Source organism: Oncorhynchus nerka, linkage group LG7 (assembly GCF_034236695.1).
Source record: "Oncorhynchus nerka isolate Pitt River linkage group LG7, Oner_Uvic_2.0, whole genome shotgun sequence".
In the NCBI taxonomy this organism is placed as follows: domain Eukaryota; kingdom Metazoa; phylum Chordata; class Actinopteri; order Salmoniformes; family Salmonidae; genus Oncorhynchus; species Oncorhynchus nerka.
Genome location: NC_088402.1, coordinates 73,207,080 through 73,224,345, shown reverse-complemented (window position 1 = coordinate 73,224,345; position 17,266 = coordinate 73,207,080). Strand labels below are relative to the sequence as shown.

Here is a 17,266-nt window from a genome sequence, read left to right as displayed (position 1 = left end):
ATCGGTATGGCCGATTAATTAGGGCAGATTTCAAGTTTTCATAACAATCGGAAATCGTTATTTTTGGACGTCGATTTGTCCGATTAGATTTTTTACACCTTTATTTAATCTTTATTTAACTAGGCAAGTCATTTAAGAACACATTCTTATTTTCAATGACGGCCTAGGTACAGTGGGTTAACTGCCTTGTTCAGGGGCAGAACGGCAGATTTTTACCTTGTCAGCTCGGGGATTCAATCTTGCAACCTTACAGTTAACTAGTCCAACGCTCTAACCATCTGCCTCGTGAGGAGCCTGCCTGTTACGCAAATGCAGTAAGAAGCCAAGGTAAGTTGCTAGCTAGCATTAAACTTATCTTATAAAAAACAATCAATCACTAGTTAAGTACTCATGGTTGACGATATTACTAGTTTATCTAGCGTGTCCTGCGTTGCACATAATCGATGCGGTGCGCATTCGCGAAAAAGGACTGTAGTTGCTCCAACGTGTACCTAACCATAAACATCAATGCCTTTCTTAAAATCAATACACAGAAGTATATATTTTTAAACCTGCATATTTAGCTAAAAGAAATCCAGGTTAGAAGGCAATATTAACCAGGTGAAATTGTGTCACCTCTCTTGCGTTCATTGCACACAGAGTCAGGGTATATGCAACAGTTTGGGCCGCCTAGCTCGTTGCGAACTAATTTGCCAGAATTTTACGTAATTATGACATAACATTGAAGGTTGTGGAATGTAACAGGAATATTTAGACTTAGGGATGCCACCCATTAGATAAAATACGTTACGGTTCCGTATTTCACTGAAATAATAAATGTTTTGTTTTCGAGATGATAGTTTCCAGATTCAACCATATTAATGACCTAAGACTCGTAGTTCTGTGTGTTATTATGTTACAATTAAGTCTATGATTTGAAAGAGCATTCTGACTGAGCGATGGTAGGCACCAGCAGGCTCGTAAGCATTCATTCAAACAGCACTTTCGTGCATTTTGCTAGCAGCTCTTCGCTGTTCTTCAAGCATTGCGCTATTTATGACTTCAAGCCTATTAACTCCTGAGATTAGGTTGGTGTAACCAATGTGAAATGGCTAGCTAGTTAGCGGGTTGCACGCTAATAGCGTTTCAAACGTCACTCGCTCTGAGACTTGGAGTAGTTGTTCCCCTTGCTCTGCAAGGGCTGCGGGTTTTGTGGAGCGATGGGTAACGCTGCTTCGAGGATGGCTGTTGTCGATGTGTTCCTGGTTTGAGCCCAGGTAGGAGCGAGGAGAGGGACGGAAGTTATACTGTTACACTGGCAATACTAAAGTGCCTATAAGAACATCCAATAGTCAAAGGTATATGAAATACAAATCCTATAGAGAGAAATAGTCCTATAATAACTACAACCTAAAACTTCTTACCTGGGAATATGGAAGACTCATGTTAAAAGGAACCACCAGCTTTCATATGTTCTCATGATCTGAGCAAGGAACTGAAACGTTAGCTTTCTTACATGGCACATGTTGCACTTTAACTTTCTTCTCCAACACTTTGTTTTTGCATTATTTAAACCAAATTGAACATGTTTCATTATTTATTTGAGGCTAAAATGTATTATATTAAGTTCAAATAAGTGTTCATTCAGTATTGTTGTAATTGTCATTAATACAAATAAATAAAAATTATAAAAATTGGCCGAGTAATCGGTATCGGCTTTTTTTGGTCCTCCAAAAATCGGTATCGGCGTTGAAAAATCATAATCAGTCGACCTCTAGTCTGAAAACGTACGTAAATGTGATATTTACGGTTTCCTGTTTTTGCTTTTTAATTATGGGTTATTGTGTGTAGATAGTTTTTTTCCCTCATCAATCTAATACATTTTATAATTAGGCTGTAACGTAACAAAATGTGGAAATTTTCTAAGGGTCTGAATACTTTCCGAATGCACTGTACTCAGCAGTGAAATCCCAAACATATTGACGATAAAAGCACACTGCTCTCTGACCTTAAAATCAATGTAAACATTTGATCAATGCCAGGAGTCATATGTTCAGATAATGGTTGTAGGCCTTGAGTTTATGTACTGCATATGAATTCCTTTATAATAGTGCATAAACAACAAACACAAGGTCAAACGCCATCCTCATAAAGCTGATCCATTCTGCTCATGGAGTAAAAGCCAGTATTAGAACAGTCCCATCTGTAAACTGATCCAGAAAGAAATGCATCCAAACCTGCCATGCTGGTTCTAATTAACTTCATGGTGCAAACAGAGAGAGAGGGGATGTTATCTGCATATCATTACCATGACGAATAAAGTTTGTAATGGAAACTTCAGATCCATCATACAACTTTGGCTCCTTTAGCTTATTTTTCCATGAATGAAGACAAGAGCAGGGAGGAGAAATGCATCATGTGCTAGAGAACATGTGAAGGAGATGATGTCAAGAAAACTCTCACATACTAAGTCAAAGTAAAGTGGATTATTGTGGGTTTCATGAGTTTCCTTCACATCTCCTAGAAAGAGATAATATACATCAGGTTTATGGCCCTGCAGTGGGTTAGGCTATTTTGCTTTCTGAAGTAGGGGATGTGATGGGTGGGGACTGCTGACGAAGGAAGTGAGGTAATAAACTGCATGTGTGACATACAGTTGAAGTCAGAAGTTTACATACACGGTTGGAGTCGTTAAAACTCGTTTTTCAACCACTCCACAAATTTCTTGTAAACAAACTATAGTTTTGGCAAGTTGGTTAGGACATCTACTTTGTGCGTGACACGTAATTTTTCCAACAATTGTTGACAGAGATATTATTTCACTTATAATTCACTGTATCACAATTCCAGTAGGCCAGAAGTTTACATACACTAAGTTGACTGTGCCTTTAAACAGTTTGGAAAATTCCAGAAAATTATGTCATGGCTTTAGAAGCTTCTGATAGGATAATTTGCATCATTTGAGTCACCTGGAGGTGTACCTGTGGATGTATTTCAAGGCCTACCTTCAAACTCAGTGCCTCTTTGCTTGATTTCATGGGAAAATCAAAAGAAATCAGCTAAGACCTCAGGAAAAAAATTGTAGACCTCCACACGTCTGGTTCATTCTTGTGAGCAATTTCCAAATGCCTGAAGGTACCACTGTCACGACTTCCGCCGAAGTCGGTTCCTCTCCTTGTTCGGGCGGCTTACAGCGGTCGACGTCACCGGCTTTCTAGCCATCGCCGATCCACCTTTCAGTTTTCCATTTGTATTGCCTTCCTACACACCTGGTTTCAATTTCCTCAGCATTAGACGTGAATATAATATGTTTGTGGTTTCGTGTATGTGCACGTTAGACTTGTTTGCGCTGGGTTATGTCAACCCATATTGTGTTTAGTGTTCTTAGTGCCGTGGGTTTTTGTTCGCCAAAATAAAAGGCTCCTTTGGCTACCCAGCTTCTGCTCCCAACTTCTGCTCTCCTGTGCCTGACTCCCTTACATCCAGTTACACATACCTAACAACCACGTTCATCTGTACAAACAATAGTACGCAAGTATAAACACCATGGGACCACGCAGTAATCATACCGCTCAGGAAGGAGATGCGTTCTGTGTCCTAGAGATGAACGTACTTTGGTGTGAAAAGTGCAAATCAATCCCAGAACAACAGCAAAGGACCTTGTGAAGATTCTGGAGGAAACGGGTACGAAAGTATCTATATCCACAGTAAAACGAGTCCGATATCGACATAACCTGAAAGGCCGCTCAGCAAGAAAGAAGCCACTGCTCCAAAACCGCAATAGAAAAAGTCAGACTACGGTTAACAACTGCACATGGGGACAAAGATCGTACCTTTTGGAGAAATGTCCTCTGGTCTGATGAAACAAAAATATTTGTCCATTTTGACCATCATTATGTTTGGAGGTAAAAGGGGGAGGCTTGCAAGCCAAAGAACACAAGGGTGGCAGCATCATGGTGTGGGGTACTTTGCTGCAGGAGGGACTGGTGCACTTCACAAAATAGATGGCATCATGAGGTAGGAAAATTATGTGGCTATATTGAAGCAAAATCTCATGACATCAGTTCAAACTTGGTCGCAAATGGGTCTTCCAAATGGACAATGACCCCCAAGCACACTTCCAATGTTGTGGCAAAATAGCTTAACTTCTCTAGGGTAGGGGGCAGCATTTGGAATTTTGGATGAAAAGCGTGCACAAATTAAACAGCCTTCTACTCAGGCCCAGAAGATATGCATATCCTATAATTAGTAGATTTGGATAGAAAACGCTCTAAAGTTTCCAAAACTGTTAAAATAATGTCTGAGTATAACAGAACTTATTTGGCAGGCGAAAACCGGAGAAAAATCCATTCAGGAAGTAGGATTTTTGTGTGTGTAGTTTTCTATTCAATGCCATTACAGTATCCATTGACTTAGGACTCAAATTGCAGTTCCTATGCCTTCCACTAGATGTCAACAGTCTTTAGAAATTGTTTCAGGCTTGTATTCTGAAAAATGAGGGAGTAAGAGCAGTCTGGATGAGTGGACCCTGCCGTGTCAGAGCTTTTTCATGCGTGCGACCGAGAGAGTGCCTTTCTTGTTTACCTTTTATATTGACGACGTTATTGTCCGGTTGAAATATTATTGATTATTTAGGCTAAAAACAACCTGAGGATTGAATATAAACATAGTTTGACATGTTTCTATGAACTTTACGGAAACAATTTGGATTTTTTTGTCTGCCTGTTATGACTGCGTTTGAGCCTGTGGATTACTGAAGAAAACGCGAGAACAAAACGGAGGTTTTCGGATATAAAGAGAGACTATCGAACAAAGGGAACATTTATTGAATAAATGAATGTCTTTTGAGTGCAACCATATGAAGATCATCAAAGGTAAGTGATTAATTTTATCTCTATTTCTGACTTGTGTAACTCTTCTACTTGGCTGGTTACTGTTTGTAATGATTTGTCTGCTGGGCATTGTTCTCAAATAATTGTAAGGTATGCTTTCGCCGTAAAGCATTTGTGAAATCTGACACCGTGGTTGGATTCACAAGAGGTTCATCTTTAAACCTTATGTAAAATAGTTGTATCTTTAATGAGTTTTTATAATGAGTATTTCTGTATTTGAATTTCGCTAGTGTCCCACATACCCTAGAGAGGTTAAGGACAACAAAGTCAAGGTATTGGAGTGGCCATCACAAAGCCCTGACATCAATCAGATAGAACATTTGTGGGCAGAACTGAAAAAGTGTGGGCGAGCAAGGAAGCCAACAAACCTGACTCAGTTACACCAGCTCTGTCAGGAGGAATGGGCCAAAATTCACCCAACTTATTGTGGGAAGCTTCTGGAAGGCTACCTGAAACATTTGACCCAAGTTAAACAATTTAAAGACAATGCTACCAAATACTAATTGAGTGTATGTAAACTTCTGACCCACTGGGAATGTGATGAAAGAAATAAAATACAAAATAAATCACTCTCAACTATTATTCTGACATTTCACATTCTTAAAATAAAGCGGTGAACCTAACTGACCTAAGACAGGGAATTTTTACTAGATTTAAATATCAGGAATTGTGAAAAACTGAGTTTAAATGTATTTGGCTAAGGTGTATGTAAACGTCTGACTTCAACTGTATACACGCATCCTACTTTAGTTACTGCCTATGACCTTGATATCAGCATTTTTTGTTATTACAAGGTGGGGATCAGATATTGTGTGTTTGTTCTCAGGCTCATGCATGTCATGGCTATGTGAACACAGCAGTCAGATAGATTGTAAGGGCCACAAAGTTGGGTAAAGCGTTAAACCTAAAAGCTGACCAGTGCCATCATAGTCATGTACAGTCGTGGCAAAAAGTTTTGAAAATGACACAAATATTCATTTTCACAAAGTCTGCTGCCTCAGTTTGTATGATGGCAATTTGCATATACTCCAGAATGTTATGAAGAGTGATCAGATGAATTGCAATTAATTGCAAAGTCCTTCTTTGCCATGCAAATGAACTGAACCCCCAAAAATCATTTCCACTGCATTTCAGCCCTGCCACAAAAGGACCAGCTAACATCATGTCAGTGATTCTCTCATTAACACAGGTGTGAGGGTTGACGAGGACAAGGCTGGAGATCACTCTGTCATGCTGATTGAGTTCGAATAACAGACTGGAAGCTTTAAAAGGAGGGTGGTGCATGGAATCATTGTTCTTCCTCTGTTAACCATTGTTACCTGCAAGGAAACACGCACCGTCATCATTGCTTTGCACAAAAAGGGCTTCACAGGCTATGATATTGCTGTCAGTATGATTGCACCTAAATCAACCATTTATCATCAAGAACTTCAAGGAGAGCGGTTCAATTGTTGTGAAGAAGGATTCAGGGCGCCCAAGAAAGTTCAGCAAGCGCCAGGACTGTCTCCTAAAGTTGATTCAGCTGCGGGATCGGGGCACCACCAGTACAGAGCTTGCTCAGGAATGGCAGCAGGTAGGTGTGAGTGCATCTGCTCACACAGTGAGGCGAAGACTTTTGGAGGATGGCCTGGTGTCAAGAAGGGCAGCAAAGAAGTCACTTCTCTCCAGGAAAAACATCAGGGACAGACTGCTATTCTGCAAAATGTACAGGGATCGGACTGCTGAGGACTGGGGTAAAGTCATTTTCTCTGATGAATCCCCTTTCCAATGGTTTGGGGCATCCGGAAAAAAGCTTGTCCGGAGAAGACAAGGTGAGCGCTACCATCAGTCCTGTGTCATGCCAACAGTAAAGCATCCTGAGACCATTCATGTGTGGGGTTGCTTCTCAGCCAAGGGAGTGGGATCACTCACAATTTTGCCTAAGAACACAGCCATGAATAAAGAATGGTACAAACACATCCTCCGAGAGCAACTTCCCCCAACCATCCAGGAACAGTTTGGTGATGAACAATGCCTTTCCCAGCATGATGGAGCACCTTGCCATATGGCAAAAGTGATAACTAAGTGGCTCGGGAACAAAACATTGATATTTTGGGTCCATGGCCAGGAAACTCCCCAGACCTTAATCCCATTGAGAACTTGTGGTCAATCCTCAAGAGGCGGATGGACAAACAAAAACCCACAAATTCTGACAGACTTCAAGCATTGATTATGCAAAAATGGGCTGCCATCAGTCAGGATGTGGCCCAGAAGTTAATTGACAGCATGCCAGGGCAGATTGCAGAGGTCTTGAAAAAGAAGGGTCAACACTGCAAATATTGATTCTTTGCATCAACTTCATGTAATTGTCAATAAAAGCCTTTGACACCTTTGAAATGCTTGTAATTATACTTCAGTATTCTATAGTAACATATGGCAAAAATATCTGAAGACACTGAAGCAGCAAACTTTGTGGAAATTAATATTTGTGTCATTCTCAAAACTTTTGGCCACAACTGTAATGGCAATTTTGGGTAACATTTTGGGGTACTATGTCCTGGCAAAATAAATACTGGGGGTATGCCGTACCGGTAAAAACATAAGCCTATGACAATGATTAAAAATAAAATCAAGAAAGCCTACAGTTATTATACAACTATTTATCATTACCTCATAAAAATTTGCGAAAGGTCTTGAAAATAGATGGTATAGCCTACACTCCATAGTGTGATGTGGTTCAACGAGAACACTGACATTTTGACAAGGCAGAGATGAGTGGCCGAGATACGCGAACAGCAGTGGATGCATAAATTCTGGCCTACACACTTAGAAAAAGGGTTCCAAAATGGTTACTTTGCTGTCCCCATAACAGAAACGGTTTTGCTTTCAGTTAGAACCCTTTTGGGCTCCATGTAGAACCCTCTGTGGAATGGGTTCGTCACGGAACCAAAAAAGGTTCTACCTGGATCAAAAAACGGTTCTTCAAAAGGGTTTTTCTATTTGGGAAAGCCGGAGAACCATTATAGGTTCTGGATAACACCTTTTCTTCTAGGAGCGTAATGACAATTGCCAAAATGTTGTGTAACAGACGTTTCTTTCCATTCACCACTGTTTGGAGGCTGAAAATACAATGAGTGTACAAAACATTAGAAACACCTTCGTAATATTGAGTTGCACCCCCCTTTTGCCCTCAGAACAGCCTCAATTCGTCAGGACATGGTGTCGGAAGCGTTCCACAGGGATGCTGACAGTTGTGTCTAGTTGGCTGGATTTCCTTTGGGTGGTGGACTATTCTTGATACACACGGGAAACTGTTGAGCATGAAAAACCCAGCAGTGTTACAGTTCTTGACACAAACCGGTGGGCCTGGCACCTACTACCATACTCTGTTCAAAGGCAGTTAAATCTTTTGTCTTGCCCATTCACCCTCTGAATGGCACACATACAGAAGCAATGTCTCAATTGTTAAAAATCCTTTTTAACCTGTCTCCTACCCTTCATCTTCACTGATGAAGTGGATTTAACAAGTGACATCAATAAGGGATCATAGCTTTCACCTGGTCAGTCTGTCATGGAAATAGGTGTTCTTAATGTTTTGTACACTCAGTGGATGTACGTTAGTGATGTGCAGTTCGCAAAGTTTTTATTTTTTTTAACAACTCTTTTTACTGACTCGAGAGTCATGAATCGTTTTTCTGAGAGACTTGTTAATTTTAGTTGTTCGTTAGACCTACTAGTGCTGGCCGCTATGAGCCCTACAGCAGGATTCATATTAATGTTTAGAACTCATAATTGATCGCATGCTGCAAGAATGAATGCAATGAATTGATTATTGAATGTTACGATGGACACAGCTTTGTAGAACCAAAACATACACAGCCTCTGCTCTACAAACTCAAACTCGAGAGGATTCATTTGGGGGAGGGGTTGCAGTTCACGAACAACATTGTGCTTATCACCCTCACGGCAGTCAAGCAATGCATTCCGCCAAGAGCCGGTCACAATCTAGTCCGGTTGCGGCCACTAATACGTGCTCTGGGCATGAGGCCTTACTGACTCAAATGAACTAAATGGGTTGAAAGGTAGCTTAGTAAAGGAGCCCTGAAGTGATTATTTGACAAGCGCGTGCACGCATAGGTGGACCCTTACCGGGAAATAATGTATTCTACTTTCACCCCTCCTTATACTCATGTTATAACAATGTATATATATAGTAACAACATTGTTACAATGCATATAAGAACAGATGCTGTAATGGAGCCAGCAGGGTGTTTAGCTTAGTCATAAAACAATGTTTTACGTATAGTTTTCCCGCTGTGTTTGAGGAGTTCAACGTTAACAGTGGAGAAGTCATGGGTCACAGGCCTGTGCAGCCAAAATCACTAAAGGCATGTTGGGTTGAGTTGTTACACTCCTCACTGGGCTGGAGACATCAAAAACACAGCCTGCAGGGAACGCTTCACCTAACCATCAACACCACACACATCTTTCTCTTCTCTCGGGAACGGTCAGGAACACATCCCCATCCCTTTCTCTTGGGAACGGTCAGGAACACATCCCCATCCCTTTTGAGCGTTGACAATACCATACTGCATGTAAACATCACACAGCCTTTTGTTTATCTTTGCAATTCACAGGTTCTGTACCTTTGATACACGTTGATGTGTTCAGGTTTTTACCTCATAAGGAATCTACTGTACACCTGGGATAATATTTGTTGTCGTCAATAGGGATTTAATACAAGTACTTCAGTGTGGCATATATTTTCTGCAAAGAATGCTTTTATTGCTTCCTGAAAATGAATCCTCTCTTTGACTAAGAGAGGCTGACACCAACTAAACTCACCAGCTGGCTTACTGTGTTGTGTCTTGACCTCAAAACCACCCTTTCAAGTGATTCATAACAAAACTGAGTAGGCATAATTCTGCAGCTTTTGCATGTCTTAACTACCTGTGTTTTTAGTTTCCATTGGGAGGATTGCTTCAGGCTACTAAAATGACGCTGACTAAAAGCTTTATTCCCATTTTGGAAGCTCCTGCAGAGGAAAGGAGACACAAACTCCCTGGATATGCCTTTTTATGTGCCTTCTTGAAATTGCAATAATAACTCTTTACAATGTGTATGTATCAATGTCTTATATAATGTCCACATACCATTTCACCTTCTACTGAAGTTCTTATAGAATCGATACTGTAGATACAGAGCAGTCAGGAATACAGCAGACCCTAAATGGGACCATAGTGTGGATCTGTTGTGTGTGGCGAGTTCCACATGCCAACAGCCCAGTATAATTATAGTGGGATTCACTTTTAAGGGCATTGGAAATGCTCCAAGTATGCTAGAAGCCAGATGTTTAGTATAACAACAGCTATACTAGTCCTCCATGACTGAATGGTTCAACTCCCTTACTGAAAAAAAAACAATGTCCTCCCTGGCACTAGTCATAGGTGTAAACTCAAATGCATTGGTGAGTCAATGTTCTTAAATAAAAACATTTTTAAGACTACCTTGCCTTTGAGCAACAAGTGTGTGTACATTAAAAAAAATATGAGTGTGTGTCAGACAGAGCTCCCTAAGAGTGTGCGGGCTGGGGTCGGTGAGTGGAAGGCTATACTTTGGGCTATAAGTTGCCTGCCTAACCTGTGCAGGTAAATGCCAATGACGTAGGTGACCGTACGCCCCTCCCACGCAACCATGATTCATCTCAACTCAGAAAACAAAGAACGGATTCTGTAAACTAAATCAAGAGAAGTAAAGCAACTTGTCCAATTATATCATAACGCATAGGCAGGTCTATAACCAATCCGAATAACACAACGTTAGCAAAAAAAACAACCACATAGCCTATTTAGTTCTTCCAACTTTGATTATCTTTATTTGTAAGTAATTAACTACATACACTTCGAAAAGCTATTATATGTCAATAATGTCTTAAGTACGTGCCAGAAAACAGTAGGCCTATACCACGGACTGAAAAACAAAAAAAAATAAGCACAATGTTTTAACCTGTAGTTCTGGCCATTCTACTTACCGAGCGATTCGACCGTCGTTTTTTAGATCCGCGCTTGAACATGTCGATGGTTAAAGAACAAGCGGCTTCGTTGTTTCCAAATAGTATGGGAGAGTATTTAAATAGGTAGATACATGAAGCATCTAAATTCACATAACGTAAAATATGTTCCGATACGCTGTGTCCCAAATACAGTACCAAATTGTACAAACCCCCTCTTCTTGGAGTTTTACGCAGTCAATTTGCTGGAGTCGTCTGAAAATTACTGACGCATACGTAAGCACGCTACACCGAGATGACTGCACTTATTGAGCACGGATGAACACTGTACTGGCGTTGAGGTTCTTCAATATTGCCCATCTGTTGCATTAATAAGAAAACACTCGGGCCACGAGGAGTCAACTTTTTAAAGGTAGAGGGCACCAGGGGCATCATGCACCCCAAAACATCTGAAGGGGAACAAAGTACATGAGGATGGCTGCAGGGTGGTCCTGAGGGGGGCTAGGCCCCCGCCCATAATTGAGAATTTCGCATTTTTTTCAAATACCTATAATCATTATGCTTAAGTCTATGTAAAATATGTATATTTTCCTGCATATCTAAGCATAACTCCAAACAGGGCTACTGGTGGCATTTTTAAAAAAGAAGCTAAATATGTGTTGTGAATACTCCATACGCTCCTCTTGCTGGGTTAGGCGCCACTGTAGCTCCGCTGAATCCATTGCGTTTTTAGGCGTTTTTAAGTATTCTGTAATGAATACTCAGCGATAAAAGGGTGTAGATTCATGCGTAGAGCGCGGCAGATGTTTATTACGCCTTCGCAGAAGGCAGGAATCATGGTCGCAGGCAATGGTCAAACACAGGTTGGTAGTCAAATACAATCAATACCGCACAACCATACAAACAGAAAGAACTAAACTAAATAGGGAGCTGATGAGACCAGGTGAGAAATGAACACAGGTGAAATCAATGAACAAAAATGAATGACAGGGCTACGTTCCAGAACACAAAGAAACAGGGCTACGTTCAAGAACACAATGAAAAATAACACAAGGTTGACTAAGAAAAGAAAAGCAGAACCTTACAATATGCTTCTCTGCTAAAATCTGGGTAAAAGATTGAAATACATGTGAGTCATATTCAGTAGATTTAGTTATTGCTTACTTTAGAAGGTCGTCAACCTTTTCTTGCCCAGGAAACCCTGCCCAGGGAAACCAGTGACCCCCATAATATGTTTGCAAAACATTTTTCTTTCCACATGTCTTGTCTTACCATCTGATGAAGGATAATAGCAAGGACAAGTAATCAACATTTGAAAATGAATAGATCTGGTAGGTAAACAGTTTTTTCATTATTAGTCAAACAATATCTCACAACCATACAAACATAAATAACTAAATAGATAGACACAGGGAGAGTGTCTCAGGGAGAGCTGGATGAGACCAGGTGAGAAACAGACACAGGTGAAATCGATGAACAAAAAGGAGAGGGGAGCAGAGATGGACGCCTATCTCAGGGGCTAGGTCCGGCAGGTTGGTTCAACAAGGTCGGGGACTGACCTTGAGGCTGATGCCCAGACGGTTATGGTGAAATGCCTGAATCATCTCTGGGTCGAGGATGTCTTGATCGGGGACCCAGGACCGGTCTTCAGGCCCATAACCTTCCCAGTCCACTACGTAGTGGATGCGACCTCTCAGGCGTTTGGAATCAAGGATGGCCCGTATGGCGTAGGCAGGTTCCCCTCTGATGTCCAGCGGTGGGGGCGCACTGCGGGTAGAGACTGGAGGTGACCGGTTTTAACAGAGACCCATGGAAGGATGAGGAGATTTTTATACTGATGGGGTAACTGGAGGCGGTACGTGACAGGGTTGATGCGATGTGTTATCTTGAAGGTACCAATGAAACGAGGACAGAACTTTTTGCAGGGGAGGTGGATGTCTCTGGTAGAGAGCCACACGCTGTCCGGGGTGAAGGAGTAGCATAGGTCGGCGGCGTCTGTCGGCAAAGCGTTTCTGAGTATTAGAGGCTTCCTGCAGATGACTGTGAGCGGTCTCACATTCCCGCTCACTACGTCGAAACCAGTCATCGACAGCTGGGACAGTACCAGGCTACACCTGGCACTGGGAAACATGGGGGGGTTGGTAACCAAGGACACACTGAAATGGAGTAAGGAGGAGGGATGAGTGCATGAGTGAGTTCTGAGCGTATTCAGCCCAGGCCGTATACTGACTCCAGTCGTGTGGAGAGGCAGAACATTGTTGCCGGAGATACTTCCCTATTTCTTGGTTCAGGTGTTCCGTCTGCCCGTTGGTCCGGGGGTGGTACCCGGAGGAGAGGCTGAGGGCGACCCCCAGTCGGTCACAGAAAGCTCGCCACACCCGGGAGACAAACTGGGGCCTGCGGTCAGAGACAATGTCCTCCGGGAATCACATACAGATGGAACACCTGCTGAAACATACACTCAGACAATTCCATGGTGTTAGGTAAATGAGGAAGGGGAACCAGACGACACATTTTTGAAAAACGGTCCATGACAAGGATGGTGGTGTTACTAGAGGATTCAGGAAGGCCTGTGATGAAGTCAACAGCTATGTGGGAACAGGGTCTGTGAGGGATTGGCAAAGGTTGAAGCTTCCCGGAAGGGAGATGAGGGATTCTTCTTCGAAGAAGAAGGATGAATGAAACCGTTTGAGTGATTCATCAAATGTAGTTCTCCATTGCCTCATTTTCTGGGATAGATAGGGGGTAAACACAGTCCTTCAGTGGGGACACTCCAGGGAGTAAGTCAATAGCACAGTCTCCTGGGCGATGTGGTGGCAGAGTGGAGGCCTTGACTTTGCTGAAGACATTTCTGTACTGGACGTATTCAGATGGTATGGTGGGTGGCACTGCTGAGGCAGAGTCCTCAATGGTGGTGGCTCTACAGGGTAGGCTGAGACAACTGGAGAAGCAGGTAAAGAGCAGGACAGTAGTTCACCTTGTTGCCATGAAATGGCAGGTTCACGACGACAAAGCCAGGGGTGTCCAAGGATGAGTGGCTGTTTGGGGGATGAGAGTTCCATGAGTTGAATGGTTTCAGTGTGGAAGACTCCAATCTGGAGGGTCTGAAGCTCTGTGTCAGGTGCGTGATGAAGCCCGTGCCCAATGGCTGCCTGTCCAGGGTGTTAATCCTTAAGGGAGAAAGAGGGGTGACAGGTGTTAGATCAATGTCAAGCTCTTGTACTAGCTGGTGATCGATAAAATGACATGCTGCTCCCGAATCTATCAAGCCTTCTACGTACTTGGTAACCCCCTTCACGGTTATCAATACTGGGATGGAGAATTGCTTCTGGGAGATATTTAGAAATAAGAACACGGCTACCTGCATGGCAGCGGAGGGACCCTTTCTCATCCCTCCGTGGGGGGCGAACAGGGCAATGGCTGAGTAGATGATCTTTCCCTCCACAGAGCCCTTCTTGGATCCGCTTTTGACTTTGGTACACGAGAGAGGAGCATGGCCCAACTGCATGGGCTCTGGAAGACTCAGACGGGATGACGGAATCATGGAAAGAGAAGGTTTCGGGTTCCTGGGTGGCAGAGTTCTTCGGCGGTCGGCGGACATACGAATGTATTGATTTAAATCCTGAAGGTCATCTCTACAGGCCAGCTCCGCCGGAAGTTCCCTTTGAGCCCTCTTCGGTAGACGGTAAGTAAAGCAGCCTTCATTCCATCCACTCCCTGCAGCCATGGTGCGGAACTCGAGGGCATACTCTGCAGCCTCATTCCATCCCCTCCCTGCAGCCTTGGTGCGGAACTCGAGGGCATACTCTGCAGCCTCATTCCATCCACTCCCTGCAGCCTTGGTGCGGAACTCGAAGGCATACTCGGCAGCTGAATTGCATCCTTGTTGAAGTTCTATGAGGAGGTCTTCTATAGGACGACCGGAGGGAGAATGATCAAATACCTTTTTTTTCACCTTTATTTAACCAGGTAGGCCAGTTGAGAACAAGTTCTCATTTACAACTGCCACCTAGCCAAGATAAAGCAAAGCAGTGCGACAAAAACAACACAGAGTTACACATGGAATAAACAAACATACAGTCAATAACACAATAGAAAAATCTGGATACAGTTTGTGCAAATGAAGTAAGGAGGAAAGGCAATAAATAGGCCATAGTGGCAAAGTAATTAAATTTACACTGGAGTGATAGATGCGCAGATGAGGATGTGCAAGTAGAAATACAGGCGTGCAAAAGAGCAGAAAAACAAATATGTGGATGAGGTAGGTAGTTGGTTGGATGGGCTATGTACAGATGGGCTGTGTACAGCTGCAGTGATCGGTAAGCTGCTCTGACAGCTGAGGTTTAAAGTTTGTGAGGGAGATATAAGTCTCCCACTTCAGTGATTTTTGCAATTCGTTCCAGTCATTTCCAGCAGAGAACTGGAAGGAAAGGCGACCAAAGGGGGTGTTGGCTTTGGGGATGACCAGTGAAATATACCTGCTGGAGCGCGTGCTACGGTGACCAGTGAGCTGAGATAAGGCAGAGCTTTACCTAGCAAAGACTTATAGATTACCTGGAGCCAGTGTGTTTGGCGACATATATGTAGTGAGGACCAGCCAACGAGAGCATACAAGTCGCAGTGGTGGGTAGTATATGGGGCTTTGGTGACAAAACAGATGGCACTGTGATAGACTGCATCCAATTTACTGAGTAGAGTGTTGGAGGCTATTTTGTAAATGACATCACCGAAGTCAAGGATCGGTAGGATAGTCAGTTTTACAAGGGTATGTTTGGCAGCATGACTGAAGGATGCTTTGTTGCGAAGTATGAAGCCGATTCTAGATTTAACTTTGGATTGGAGATGCTTAATGTGAGTATGGAAGGAGAGTTTGCAGTCTAGCCAGACACCTAGGTATTTATAGTTGTCCACATATTCTAAGACAGAACCGTCCAGAGTAGTGATGCTAGTCGGGCGGGTGCGGGCAGCTATCGGTTGAAGAGCATGCATTTAGTTTTACTAGCATTTAAGAGCAGTTGAAGGCCACGGAAGGAGTGTTGTATGGCCTTGAAGCACGTTTGGAGGTTTGTTAGCACAGTGTACCTCTTTGAAGAGGAGGTGGCCCAATCCAGTGCTTTGCCTGTGAGTAGAGACAACAAAATCCACCCTGCTCTTGTCGGTGGCGAAGTTAGTGGGGCTGTGCTCAATGTATTTGCTGCATTGTGTAAGAAATCCCTAACATTTCCCAAGTATGCCGTCATATTTTACAGGCATGGGTATGAACGAAGGAGGGCTATGGGTTACGATACCGGGCATCGGAGGAGTAGGGATAGGCTGGCGGAGAAGATGTACAATTTCCTCCATAAGCTCCCCTTGCTGGGTTAGGCTCTGCTGTTGCTCCGCTGTATCGATTCCGTTTTTAGGTGAGGTATTCTGTAATGAATACTCAGGGAGAAAAAGGAGTAGATTCACGCGCAGAGCGTGGCAAATGTTTATTATGCCTTCGCAGAAGGCAGGAATCATGGTCGCAGGCAATGGTCAAACACAGGTAGGTAGTCAAAAACAAACAATACCTCACAACCATACCAACAGAAAGAACTGAACTATAGTGGAAGTCAGAGTTTACATACACTAAGGTTGGAGTCATTGAAACTCCCTTTTCAACCACTCCACAAATTTATTGTTAACAAACTATAGTTTTGACAAGTCGGTTAGGACATCTACTTTGTGCATGACACAAGTCATTTTTCCAACAATTGTTTACAGACAGATTATTTCACTTATAATTCACTGTATCAGAATTCCAGCAGGTCAAGAGTTTACATACACTAAGTTGACTGTGCCTTTAAACAGTTTGGAAAATGTCATGGCTTTAGAAGCTACTTATAGGCTAATTGACATCATTTGAGTCAACTGGAGGTGTACCTGTGAAAGTATTTCAAGGCCTACCTTCAAACTCAGTGCGTCTTTGCTTAACATCATGGGAAAATCAAAAGAAATCAGCCAAGACCTCAGAAAAAAATTGTAGACCTCCACAAGTCTGGTTCATCCTTGGGAGCAATTTCCAAACACCTGAAGGTACCACATTCATCTGTACAAACAATAGTACGCAAATATAAACACCATGGGACCACACAGCCATCATACCGCTCAGGAAGGACAAGTGTTCTGTCTCGTAGATATGAACGTACTTTGGTGCGAAAAGTGCAAGGAAGAAGCCACGGCTCAAAAACTGCCATAAAAAAGCCAGACTACGGTTTGTAACTGCAAATAGGGACAAAGATCATACTTTTTGATGAAATGTCCTCTGGTCTGATGAAACAAAAATAGAACTGTTTGGCCATAATGACCATTGTTATGTTTGGAGGTAAAGGGGGATAATTGCAAGCCAAAGAACACCATCCCAACCGTGAAGCACAGGGGTGGC

General features: G+C 42.7%; 1 protein-coding gene across 1 annotated transcript in view; it reads right to left on the bottom strand.

The window, feature by feature from the left end:
- Nucleotides 1-11,276, bottom strand: part of LOC115132344 (prickle-like protein 1) — a 39,639-nt gene extending 28,363 nt beyond the window's left edge. The window contains exon 1 of the mRNA XM_029664912.2: nt 10,882-11,276. Coding sequence (XP_029520772.1) covers nt 10,882-10,923 — 42 coding nt within the window. The 5' untranslated portion in view covers nt 10,924-11,276. The remainder of the gene's footprint in view (nt 1-10,881) is intronic.
- Between the last annotated feature and the right edge of the window lie 5,990 nt (nt 11,277-17,266).